Source organism: Chelon labrosus, assembly GCF_963514085.1.
Source record: "Chelon labrosus genome assembly, chromosome: 12".
NCBI lineage: Eukaryota > Metazoa > Chordata > Actinopteri > Mugiliformes > Mugilidae > Chelon > Chelon labrosus.
This window is the reverse complement of record NC_140345.1, coordinates 6,531,800-6,545,414: the sequence shown is the minus strand read 5'-3', so window position 1 is coordinate 6,545,414 and position 13,615 is coordinate 6,531,800. Positions and strand designations below refer to the sequence as shown.

The following is a 13,615-nucleotide window of genomic DNA, read 5'->3' as shown; positions in this document are numbered from 1 at the left end:
TAAATGTCTTTGTGAAATAGTCACAGGCTGTACAGAGGATGCAGTAACGTCTCAGCCTGACGAGGCAGTTTCATCTGTTAAACAGGTCAGTCTCAAGTTTAAGCTGCGAGCTGTCCATAAAAATCACAAACCTTGAAGAGGTTTGTCTTATACAGGAGGTGGACCACATCGAGGGGAGACTGATGACCCTGTCTGAGAGGATGACTCTGTGCCGAAGAGTCCTGAGTGACCTGAGGGACCTGAGTGATGTTCTAGTGGTGAGCTTCTCTGCCTGCATCCTCTGTTGCAACATATTTGAGCTTTCCAAAGTTAACCATGGTTGTCTTTCAGGCGAAATCCCTCCAGGATGTGGCCTTGCCACCACAGAAGTGATGAGAAGAGGAGCAATCTATATATTGCATGCAATAAATAAATAAATAAATCCCACTGAGTTATTTCAAAACTTCTCTGATCACACACAACATTTCAGTGATGTGGATAAGGTTTTATTAGTATATTGCTCTCAATTCAGAAAGTTATTTATCTTAATACTTTATACGAAACAAGCATAAGCAAACATTTTCACATTATACATTCTTTTAAAAATACAAATCCTTAAATGTTTCCTCACTCTTTGGGTGTCCAGACATTCCTTTAGAAGCATATGGTTTCTTCTGTTTGGGTAAAGAATATTGCCCATTTTGAAAACCTCTTGTGTTAAGAATTTGGAATCAGGCATTATTATTTGTGGTCAAACAATCTGCTTCCAAGCAAACGTCCCCATTGATGATTTGCTTATTTCAGGTAAACGTCGGACACGGGACAAACCTGGCTCAAAAATCCTCTGCGAAATGATTAAAACAAATATTGGCAGCAGTTAGTTTCACTGAAGATGAAAGCTGACATATAATCCACATGTCAAATCTAAGGACGTGAAAGGCTTGAGATGATCACATAAATGGAGTGAGTCCAAATAAACATTCACATATATAAAGTCTTTGAGAGAAAAAAAACAAAAGCTGCGCACGTTTGACCAAAACAATTCTTAAAACAGAACCATTCAAATACTCCCTCACGCAAATCCAGTTGGTTTTAAGTCAGTCACCTCGGAGGCTTGTTAGAGGATAGCTATGGTGCAACGCTCATGGGATCAGTACTCGATGGATGCACAGCGCAGTCCAGATTCACACCACGTCAATGCAAAAACATGAAATGCAACAAACTGGAGTTCAAGAAGCATGCTTAATATGGATGCACTGGAAACTTTTCCCACTTCTGAAAGGGGGCAGAAATAACCTCGTGAATGCCACACTTAAAATTGCATAGTTGTGTTCATTGACAGTATGCATGAATGAAATGTGTTCGACTCCTGGCAGTAATGTTTTGGTGACTTATTGTAATCCAATGGAGTCAACTTCAGATCTAAACATCACAAATGTCTGAGACTGCATACATGGAATTATTTTAATCATAGAATGTGTGACTGGGGCCTTCAGCAACACATCTACCATTTTGACACCTCTGACTCAAAGGCAAGCTCCCTTATCTAAATTATGGCACAAAAGGACCAAATTAAAACTAAGTCACATGTAAATGAAACACTTGTCCGTTCGGTTTGATCCTACAACCACTGGAATTAAAATGCAGAATGACATAAGCTTATGTACTTGATTACATGTTTAAGCTGTAGCATGTTGTATATCCATTAAAGACTTCTGGAAAAAAAAGGAAAACCATAAGCCTTTCTGTCTCGATGCTTTTGCCTCAACTGTTGGCTTGAGCCAGCGAAGAGGAGCGTGTTGACATGTCAGTGCTTGAAGCGGACGTCAAGGCAAGGAGGCCCTCAGACTCAGAGGAGCTCTCAAATGTACACGTCATTATGTCTTTGCTCTGTCATCATTGCATTGTGTCCCACGAGAAACAATACTGTTAAATTATTCTGAGCGGGTGTTACATATATTTTGTTACTATGGCGACTGTACAGGAGGCCCAGCTGCTTGTAGAACTATTCAACAAAACAAGCAAAAAAAAAAAAAAAAAACTCTTCTGCATAAATGTGACAGAGGGGAAGAATGCAAGGACAGGCAATACATTAGCTCCGAACTCTGAAAATTAGTAATTCAAAAGTCTATACAAAAATACAAATTCTAGAATAATCTACAGGTTTCTCAAAGATGTTTACACTAAATTGTACTATATTTACACTGTCGCCAAGACACCATCTTTTAAATGCTACTTTACAGCAGTTGTATACAAAAAAGTCTGTAGTGGTGCCGCATCTCAGCTAAGGAGCTGTCAAATTACTCACTTTATGAGTTAGTGTGCAATAAACAGGGAAGAGTGCAGCAAAACGCAGGGCTACTGCAAGTGTGGGCCGTCTGGTAAGGAAAACGCATGTCTGAGTGACAAATTAATTAAGGGAACCAGGATAGTTATGACTTGATGCATCCCTGAGAGGGTCACAACCCTAAAAACACATGGGATGTTGACAGTAGTTCCTTACTGTTAAACTGTGGCCAATATTTCCAAACGAGCAGATCCAGGATAACTGGCTTCACTGTGCAGTCTATTATAGACGCTTTTCCCAAACTTGCTTTCAGCAATACCCATTACGTTAAAAGGAAAGCATTTCAGTAACAAGCAACTCAAAATACAACAAGTGATTGGAATAAATTAAAAATAGAATTTTCTTTTTGCTATCTCGAGGATAATAGTATTACCAGTATAATGAAATAATCAAGCATTTAAATAAATTAACATTTACAAATTTAAGTTAGTTTAAGTTATAGGCAACTTATTGATGTATTAACTCAATGTCTTTTAAGAGACAGGCAATGTGATCACAGGTTCATTTTTCAATTCGTAAATAGCTGTCAAAATAAAACAAGTAGAAAATAATCATCACATTTTGTGGACTAAACTAGTTTCCATGAAAACAAAAATACTGAGGAAATCACTTCATGTCACATGACAGCCAGTAATATGAGGGGCTGTGTGGCTGACCCCTTTAAATTCTCGCTGGGAGCAATGCTTGATTCAAATTAAAGCAAATTCCTCTAATATACAGTGCATTCTGGTCAGTTGCATACCAGCATTAAGCATTAGTTAGGACCTGTAGTACAGTACAAGGATATACAGACAAGTTTTGTTTTCTGGCACAGGTGTGTGACCTTCAAGCCAGGACAATGGAACTCTTAAGTTATCAGTGCTTAGACAACACTCACTTGTTTCATTGAGTCAATTCAAAGTGGGTATCTCAAGGATTATTATATACAGTTTATGTTTTAACAAAGGATCAACTGCCTTTTCCCTGCACTAAATTTGCGTTAATGCTGCTAAATCTCAATAAGCAACTAATCCTGTTGCTCACAACTCAACTACTGCAAAGTGACTCAACACAGAAGATAGAGGTTTGATGCACACACCACTATATATAGAGCAAAAGAAGAGGCATGACTTTGGAGAGTGACTGGAGGTGTGGGTGGAATCGATGCTTGTGGATGAGTGGGTGCAACAGACAAACACATGGTGCCAGACTCAGAAGGCAGCTCTTCTAAGGATTGCCATCAGTGGCCATGCTGAAGTCATCTGCGACCAGCAGCAGAGCCTCGATGTTGGCAGCTGTCTCAGGGCTCTGCAGGGAGAGGAAGTCTGAGACGTCCATGGTTGCTAACCCATCAGACGAGGGCGGGTTGGTGGCAGTGCTGCTCTCTATCGTGGAGAAAGTCTGAGCTGTGGAGGAGGAAGAAGAGGGGGCCTCCAGGCTCACCTCACCCACGTTGGAGGAAGACTTGGGGAGGCAGCATGAGGAAGGTGAAGGGGGGGGTTGATGTGGAGGCTCTGGTAGCGACGGGGGAGGAGGCTCTGAGGGCTGTTGCGGTGCTGGGGTTGAAATGATGGAGGAGGCACTCTTTGCACTCTTCTCTTTAGCAGAGTCCCTGCAGGCACACTGGCACTGGCAGGATTCCTCCTGTTTGATGATGATGACTGGCAGGCTGAGGCCAATCTGTTGGACCGAGTTGCCTGAAACGGAAACACAATTTAAGACAAAGCCTCAAAGGCCAATCCAAGAGGTGAGACATCACTAACTGCTTAGAAGAAGTTTGCGTTCATCCATTGACTGCAAAGATGACAAATTGTAACACCACATCTCAGTGATTAAGCACAGAATGTGATGGAGAGAGTTTCCTTTAGTAATTTGTCCCTTTCCTCTGTTTTACATCATTATACATGAAACAGTTTTGGGATTGTGAATTTATTAAAATATTTGTACATTTGTAAAATTAAAGCACAGTATTAGCATCTTACAGCAGGTAAGAATCAATTCCCCAATCCACTACTTAATTAGTCCAGTTAAAGCTAAGTACTCCACTAGATAGATAAATAAATGTATGATTTCATTAGAGTCTATTGGTCACTGTCCATAAGACAACGACATAAAATAATTCACTACGCATGAGCTTACCAGCGTTTCCTCCCACTGGTATGGCTGTAGTGAAGAAGACCTTTTCCACTTTCGGACCTCCTTGATGTGACTGTGAACAAACATCGAACAGGTTAAATATAAAAGCTGGAGATGCAGGTTAATTTACACCAGAATTTGCTATTATATTAAAGTGATGTGGCTGGTGGTATGTAAATAGAAAGCCAAGGATGACTACATCTCAAGAAGCTATAGTTTTTCTTAATATATTATAGCCAAGCCTTTTGCTAGTTAGTCCCTTCACATCAACAAACGGAACAGAAAATAAAAGCTATCCCTTATTTCATGCATGGAGGGATGTGCTTTTAAGCGGAAGAATGAATCACAGAATCAAGACAAGTTCAAATTGAGGATTGTTTTGCGCAAACACTATGTGGAAGCAGTACTCACTGCTTGATCTGGGTTCTGCTGGCTGTTGGCAGCGCTGCTGAGGATCCACTGCAGGTTCTGGTCAGACATGACCAGGCTGGGCTGCAGCAGGTTCTGGGTGGGCGCTATAGTGATGGTGGCAGGAGTGGTAGCCACACCAGGGCCAGAGTTGGGGACAGGGTTGTTGGCCAAAGGCACAGGTTGAGCGACAGCTGCCAGAGCATCTGTTGTGGTAGCTGCGACTACACCAGCTGCAGGGACTGGTGTTGCGCTGGTCAGTGCAGGAGACACTGGTGGAGGAGCAGAGTTGGGTGGCGCCAGAGGAGTTGTACAGGTAGCACTATCCGTGGGTAAGAATGTGGGTTGAAGTGCCACATAGGGCTGGGGGGTGACATGGTTCAGTGCTTGGACAGAAGCTTGAGGAGCATCTGAGATCTGTATGAAAGGGGTAGGCTGGGTGGAAGTGACAGTAGCTGTGACAGAGGCACAGATGGAGGCCCGAGTAGAAGACCTCTGAGTGGTCTCAGAAGAAGCCTCCAGGATTGCGGTGGTGTGGGAACAGGTAGATGAGGAGGTAGGATTGATAGAGAAAGAGATGAGAGACGAGCCATCAGTCACTCCTGGTTGGGTAGAGGTCTCTAGACTGAAGCGTTCAGCAAGGCTCTCTGAGGGGGAAAAAATAAAACAAACACCTCTATCAGAACAAAAACATTCAATACAATTGACAACTGACAGATTTAAAATACCATGTCCTCACCATTAGGATGGGCATCATCTTGGCTGACACTATTTTCTGGACTCTGGAACATGAGTTCAAAGATTTTCACAGGGGTCACGTTGCTGAGGTCCAAATTTTGAGCCTGTTATCAAGTTAAAATAAACAACAACAACAAAGATTTATTAAATGCATTCAGTTATTTCTCACAGAAAACTAATTTCTATTACAGTGAATATACCAAATTACACTGCGGTGTTTGGTATCTTTACTGTTGATCTGTACATCTCCAACTGACTTTCTCTTTGCCTAACGTGCAACAAAGGTCAAACTTACATTATGGATGTTCTCTCGTAGCTCCGAGTCAGTAGAGATGAGGCTCAAGTCACTGAGGCACAGTGAGTGATTTGCATCCTGTAAATTAGAGGTGAATAGGTCCTAATTAAACTTGCAACTGCTATAGGATCAAGTGTTGTAGGGCACGTGGGGATGCAAACCCTACCCATGTTAATGTAAAAATCAGTTAATTATAAAAGGTAAGCTACTAGACACCACTACACCACTGTGTAGAGATGGAGAAAGGTCGGTCTGCACATTATTATTCATTATCATTCTAGAACAAGTGAAAAAATAGTCTGCTTTGTTCGTATTCCTTTAAACCAATCACAATAGTCCACTTAACAGGATGAATAAAGGGTGGTACTGCAAAATAGTGTCGGGTAATTCACAGAGCGGCTCCTTCCCCACAAAAGGAAATGCCACAAAAACAGTAATAGATGTCGGTTGATTGTGTGATACGGTTTGAACTGATTAAAAAAAGTAATTTGATAATACGTGACCTGAAGTGGGCCTACGTTATAGCTCTGGAGGAGCACACTGGACAGATTAAACCATAACTGATTTGCAAGATATATGCAATTATTGCAGAAATTTATTAAACCAATATTACAAAAGCCCTTGTGAAGTAGAACCACACTACGTGGCTACTCTGCATTTAGGCTTAAGAATGTGCTGTGACTTACTTCAGAGAGCGGATGGGTGAGGGTGACGGTAAAGGGCTGTCCTTTGTCGTGGCCCCGGATGTGACTCTTCAAACTGTACTGACTGCTAAAGGTCTTCTCACAGCCGTCACTGGGACAGTTGAATGGCTTCTCTCCTACAAAACAAGTAACAATGAGCTATTGCAGTCTTCAACTATTTGACTGTATGGCAACTATAGCTGTTAAGCAAAAGCCTCAGCCTGGTGTTAAATAGAAAACCTTCAATTTACAACAAAATTGTGGTGTGTTGCAGTGACGTTTCCTTGAGTCACTGGCACATCTCAGTTCTGTCACAAGAAATAATGGTAAGCTGCTTAAAACAACTAAATAATATAAAATCTTGTCATGTTACTTCTTTCATATGGGATAAATAAAACTCAAATTTAATTCATTATATGACCCATTTAATTCAACTGTATTTCATTGTTTTTCACCGGACAATGACAATAAAACTTCTTATTCTTCAATATATCACACAGTCCTAGTACACATTATAAGAAAAGGTCAATTCTCCCTTAAACGGAGCTTGACATAGTTCATGAAAATGTAGGATGGCCTGAAGCCCTAAAAGAAATGCAAATAAAAGAATGACATGAGCAGTAGTCCATGTGTTCAGCAGCTGGCCTTTGAATAAGAATACAAACGTTTAAGCAAAGAGCTTGGTCTCAGCTGTCCAGCTGGGAACTTCCAGTTAGACAAGTAACTAGTTCTGTCAATACAATACCTTTTCTACCATTGCTCCTCTGATTACATTTCTGCAGCAACATTTGAAAGGAAAACATAGAAATTACGGAATGATATCAAATGTTTTGGAATGTATGAAAAAAAACAGGTTGGGCCATTCAAACAAACTGTGCGTGGGAGGCAATGGCAACAAAGCAAATGCAAATCAGGGAAAGCTGAAACATAACAATGAGCTTGTTGAACTAAATTAGGGTCATAGAAAACAAACCAATAATATGTACCTGTGTGTGTCCGAGCATGTGTTTTCAGGTGATGACTTGCAGCAAAGGCTTTGCCACATCCATCATGATCACACCTGAGGACAGAGACAGAGAAAATTATCCACAGCAATACCATGCACAGCTGCCACTGTTTAAATACGAAGAAATACAAGATAATTGTATAAGATAAGACAGGATAGTATTTAAACAGACTTAAGAGTATTGATTAGTAATTCTTCCAATTCTTCAAAAAGGAGTAGATTAAACCTGTTTAAACAATATTTGAAATGCTAACCGGAAAGGCTTCTCCCCTGTGTGTGTGCGAATGTGCTTCCTCAGGTCGCTGAGAGTGGTAAAGTACTTTGTGCATCCCTCCGATTCACAGTTGAACGTCTTTCCTGTGTGAAGTCTCTGGTGTGCTTTTAGTCTGCAGGAACAATCAAGGGAGACAGGAGACTTTCAGAGAGAAGTAAAGGAAACACAATGGCATTGAAAGGCATGTGTTGATTCTTGTTGCCCTTAATCTGTGGAATACTTTATAAAGCATTTTGAAAACGACAGTTATGACCATATTAAGAACAAAGTTAATGCACAACCTCAGTGGTGACAGTATAGGAGGAGAAGGGAGTAATATTATTACAGATTAAAGATTGTCCATTCATTTGTGACAGGGGCCGGTTGCTTTCAGGAAGAGCATCTGATCACTTGATAGAGAGCTCCACCAAGACACATGTTGTCAAAGCAAAGTTTGGGAATACAAAGCAGAGGCTATCGAACAGAATGGTTGCTACTGTTTTCTTAATTATTAGAGTGGCTCTAGTGATTTGTCAGAGTTGCCATACTTCATTAAGATAAAGATTCTTCTATGTCATATTTTTGCCTTCTCCCTCCTGCAGTCAGTCCTTACAGCTGGACATTTTTTCTTTTAAGTATAAATTCAATTCTGTAAATCTGAAATAGGGTTCCAGTCTCAGAAAAATACAGTGTTTAGTTTCACTCTGCGTTTTTTGTGTGTTCTTGCATTTAAGAATTATAGGTTACAAGAAATTAACTTGTAAATATTAACTGTGTTCAGAAAAAATATTATGAAAATATCCTGATAATAGAAAATTATATATTCCAATTACATTCACCTATTTTGTAAGCTAGACACTCACTTTAAAAATGTATATATGTGTTATGATCGTCAGTCATCTTTACCTTTACCCCAACGGGTTCTCACTCATAAGTCTGACAAATAAAATACTGCAAACAGAACCTACAGTGATAACAGTGATCCCCTTTCAATTTCCATGGTCCTGTAAGAACAGTAACATAAGGTGAAATTAAACATGACAAAGATGTGTGAAGGTTCACCTGTACAGCGTGTTGAAGGCCTTTTCACAGCCTTGCACGTCACACTCAAATGGTTTCTCCTTTGTGTGAACACGGACATGGATTTTGAGGCTGTAAGAGGTAAGAAAGGCCTTTCCACAGCCCTGCTGATTACACACAAACGTGTACTCGCCCCGGTGTGTCTTCTGGTGTGTCCTTAGGTTTCCAGCCGTACTGTATGTTCTTGTGCAGCCTTCAAACATGCACTGGTAGCGCTTTACCTGGAAAATGAAAAACAGTGGTGAAATAATTTCAACTGAAATAATCCTTGAAAATTCATTTAACTGTCAGGAGAAAAGAATTTGTTCATTTGGAAATAACCAGCATCGCCATACAATGAAGTGACAGTCTGAGTCAGCGCGACCTTTCAGAGAGGACCTGAACTCAATGACTCAGCGACCCGTCACTACAGCAGGCGGGTGAGCATAAAGGACAGCAATGATGACTAAACCCCCCATGCAATGCAAACCACCCAACTCTGTTTCACAGCAACGATGACCGCTGCAGTGTGGCAGTCTCCTGCTCTCCTTTCACACAAACACCCTAGGGCAATGTGAATGAAAGCCACCCATTCTCTTAGAACTGTTATCACGCACTGAACACAAAGCCAGGAGGTAGAAGCATGAGGAAGACCTCCTTAACAACTGAATCCCCTTCCTCAGCTGGCATTAACTTACTGATTTTCTTAGGGCAACTGAAATATCTGATATGTCAGTGAAAGCATCGCAATGTTTATGCAATTTTGCATCCAGACACCTAATAACACAACAAACTTAGCCGTCATCAAATAAAAAGGTGATGCACAGCTGATTAAGCTCACAGTCTTCCAGACTAATATGCGTGTCCGGCAGTCTGAATCCATTCGTTTTGATTATTAGTATGTGGGAGTAATAATTTGTTAACCAAATATCCACGCAAAGCCACTGTGAAAACCTGCTGAAGCTCACGGCTCTGAACCGCATTCATCTCCCACACCATCGTGATTCTATTCCGCACCATCAATTCAAGCTTTGTGAGAGAGCATTGTATGTTTTCGCCACATACATGGCAGATAAAATCAGTCCATCACACATTAAATGGTTATGTGAGAGTGTTTACTACAGTATCACTAGATTTCTATTTTACACCTGCTTATAAGGAGGATGGAACATTCAATGAAAACAGCTGCTCTTGGTTGCTATTTGTGCAACCACTAAGATAAAATACAATTATTTCTTCTGTACAGTAGTTTTATGTGCAAAATAATCTAAAACAATATTTGAAAAAGCAGCAAGATGGCATCATTAGGATAAAGTGAATGGCTTAGTAATTAACTTAGTAATTTGCTTAATAAACAAGATTGTAATGTGGTGACAATGAAAAGAGACCAATGCATACATCAACAGCTGTGGCCAAGACAATCCGAAGTTACATCCAGATTATTAGTTTTTTTTTTTGTTTTTTTGTTTTTTTTTAAAGCGTACAGCTATAACATCAAATAATACCGGGCGATTCCCGCACCTTACTCTGCAACCTTTCACTCTCTCACACAGAATCCTATTTCAGATGTTGTTTTTTTGGTGTTTGGCCAACAAAGGCCTACAACCACACAACTTTACAAAGAAAGCTCTCTGCACCCTCAGTCTCATGCAAACAACTCATTCTCATTAAAAAGGGATGTGAAACATAACCAAAAATTGCGTGTCATTTCCCTATGACTCACTGTTCACAGAACACTCCCGCACCCTTTTGCAGCCTTGTGGTAAATTGAACTGTGCATTTTTTTTATTATTACAGACAAAAGGCTATCAATTGTCACAAATTCTGCACAAATTCACAATAAAGGAGAACCAGTATGTTTATGTTACTATCCTTAAGAATATGCATATTTTCCCAATGTTTAAAAACTGGTATGACATCACCTAAAAAATTGGTCCATGAACCATACTTACTTTCATTTTCACTGATCAAACCAGAAGTGAACATATGATCAGAAATCTTTCCGTGCTGGGGATAACACTGCATTAACTCCAACACCCCATCCAGATAATGCCACCACTATTAAGTTTAGCTGTACAAGAACCTTAAAATCAACAAGAGCATATTGGTACATTTTACGCAGAACTTATATATGTTTCTGGTCCTTCTAGACAAACTGCTAGAAATCCGATTTATTTTGTAAAGCACAAAGAGCCAGATGTTGAGGTAATCTTGGATGTGTTAGTCACGTTGACTAGATGTGACGCTTTTCTTGATGGAAATACTGTACAAGTGTACGCTTTCTGTCAGATGGTTTTACGTTAAACTTTAATTTTACCAACATCTGTCTAAGCCAAATGCGCCACAAAGATCAACCTGTGTAAACCACATTACCATAGTTACAACTGTGCTTTTAATTTTACCAGGAAGGAGCAAGAAAATAAGTCTCAGTATACTGCTACATTAAACATCTTGCAGTCTGCAAGACAATTATGCGCTTCAGAAAAATCTTGAAACCATCTGCTGTTCTGTTGAGCATGTAGGTGGAATGATTGGAAGAGTTTCTACAAACAAATGTGTGAAATTACTTCAGTAGTAACCAACTATGGCTGTGTACTACCTTTGCCAGACTTAGAGCACTTGGTAACCCAATGTGCAAACTGCACACATTTCATCAGTATGTGCGGTTTGAAACGGACAAACTTATTTAGGTTTACCTCTCTCTGCTTGGTCTCTGGGCACTCAGAGTGCAGCGTCAGCGTGGCCCCCTCTATGTTGCGTGGCATGGGGGTGGAGCCAGGATTTATTGTGAACTGGATCTGGTCTGGAGAAATCGTGTGGTGTACGTAACCCTGGGACATCCCATCCGGATCGGTCATGAATGCCAGAGAGCCCTCCTCCTCATCTCCATCACCCTCCCCTTCAGTTAGGAAAGTGACTCCATCTTCATCCCCTCCACAGTGACCCTCCTCTTCACCCTCCTCATCCAGCCGAATTGGGTCCCGTTCAATGAGCACTGTGGTGCGGTCATACACCCGACCAGACGACGATGAAGGTTCAGCAATCAGGTCATCTTTGTCGAAGTGGATCTTGACGCCTTCTTCTTCGTCATCCCGCCCCAGGGGATCCACCTCCACCTCAAAGTACATAGGCGCCTCCGTATGAGGGCCATTCTCACTCATGGTCCCCGATGCCTCTCCTTCCTTGGCAAGGAGGCCTGCACGCTCACACGGTTAAAGTTACTCCCTGAAAAATAAACGAGCTAAATTATTTCTGTCTTTACTTCTGCTCAGCATTGGAATTATTAATCAAGGGACATTTCCATGGCACATTTCAATAACAACAAAAATACTAGTCCAAAGTAAATTAAAAGCCGTGTCAAACATTCATTCAAATGCAGTTTATAAAACCAGAAACTATTCTTCGGTGTCCAGTACCTGAACCTGTCCCAAATAACTGCAGACAAGCGTTCAAATTAAAAGCCATGCTGTGCAGATAAAGTATCTCAGCTTCAATGATTTACAGACCTAACGGCCTTGCTGTCATAGTGAGGGCCTGATCTGACAGCCATGAATATTTACCAAGCACTGCTTGGACAGGGCTTCAAATGCGAGCCATTTCTTCAAAGGGGCATTGTGTATACTAAATGATTATACATCAGTCTAAAGCTGATAGTAACTAGAAACGGACGAAAAGCTCATTAAAAACGACCATCGCTTGCGACACAGCTGTTTTGAGAAGCCACAGCGAGATCTGGAACTTTCTACCTCCAATAACAGAAATCAAGGAACAGCATTAAGCTAAATAACGGACAAACTTGATGATTTCCACTCAATTAAAACTCCTCAGGCTAACCTTCATAAAACGACATGCGTAGCGTATGAAAGATGTCACACTAGCACGACAGTGTCAGTTAACTTTTCCATGCTCGACATGGCTAGCCGACTTTTACAGTAATGCGCGGTTTACAAACACAGAGTGGCTTCATAAAAACCCACAGGCTGCAAAGTTAACGACTTTGACTGACAACGCAGTAGTCTTTACTTAATGTCACGGTACTGAGGACGTTAGCGTACAACGGCTGTGTGTGGACTGTGTAACTAGACGCTGGTTATTTTACTTATATATTTTACTGAGTACATCTCGATCACATCGTTACTAGCCTCAAAGACGTGTCCCTAGCTAGCTGATACAACGGCTTTTAAACCTTTAGTCCTTTGTTTTACGTATAGTTTTTTTTAAACACATCACAACGTTATATGACTACTGATTTCCAATAGTTAACATAACATTAGCACTTTGATATTTAGATACTGAGCCCCAGATAGCTAAATGGACGCTAGTTAGCCATACGCTAGCTCAGTCAACTACCACCTATTTCTCTACACATACACAGCTTTGCTAGGTAGCAATCATTTAGCTCATAGCTAAGCTAACAAGCTAGCTATCAACGTTTGCTGTCGACAGTTGACATTACCCAGCTTCCCTGCGAAAATGATAACAAGTTGCATGTTACCAGTGACAAGCTGACAAGCTAAGGTACAAATTAATCGACTGAGACGAAATGACAATAAAATATATTTACCTTAGTTTAATTTAAGCCTTACACCTATGCTTTAGATGTTGAGCACTTTCTTCCTATCCCCTCCCTAGGAACGTCACACCCCCGTGTTGAATTATGGGAAATTAAATATAACTACTGGTGAATAAAACATGAAACATAATTAAATATAGACTATAAATGTAGAATTAC

General features: G+C 40.7%; 1 protein-coding gene across 2 annotated transcripts; it reads right to left on the bottom strand.

Moving 5' to 3' along the window:
- Nucleotides 1-469: 469 nt before the first annotated feature.
- Nucleotides 470-13,538, bottom strand: mtf1 (metal-regulatory transcription factor 1). 2 transcript variants are annotated; one of them, XM_084557058.1, is made up of 11 exons: nt 13,448-13,538; nt 11,580-12,108; nt 8,887-9,125; nt 7,826-7,957; nt 7,552-7,625; nt 6,569-6,702; nt 5,883-5,960; nt 5,589-5,691; nt 4,853-5,496; nt 4,445-4,514; nt 470-4,002 (listed from the first exon to the last, which is right to left on the bottom strand). In XM_084557058.1, the coding sequence occupies exons 2-11, from the start codon at nt 12,042-12,044 to the stop codon at nt 3,533-3,535; spliced, it is 2,409 nt and encodes an 802-aa protein (XP_084413184.1). In that variant the 5' UTR covers nt 12,045-12,108; nt 13,448-13,538; the 3' UTR covers nt 470-3,532. The 2 variants fall into 2 exon arrangements, with proteins under 2 accessions (XP_084413184.1, XP_084413185.1); XM_084557059.1 differs by lacking the exon at nt 13,448-13,538 and having other exon boundaries at nt 11,580-12,350.
- Between the last annotated feature and the right edge of the window lie 77 nt (nt 13,539-13,615).

Coding starts and splice junctions, on each gene's coding strand:
- mtf1 (XM_084557058.1), bottom strand. CDS start 12,044: ATGAGTGAGAATGGCCCTCATACGGAGGCGCCTATGTACTTTGAGGTG. Junction 7,626..7,825: donor ACAGGGGAGAAGCCTTTCCG/GTTAGCATTTCA, acceptor CTCTGTCCTCAG/GTGTGATCATGATGGATGTG. Junction 5,692..5,882: donor TACGAGAGAACATCCATAAT/GTAAGTTTGACC, acceptor ACTTGATAACAG/GCTCAAAATTTGGACCTCAG.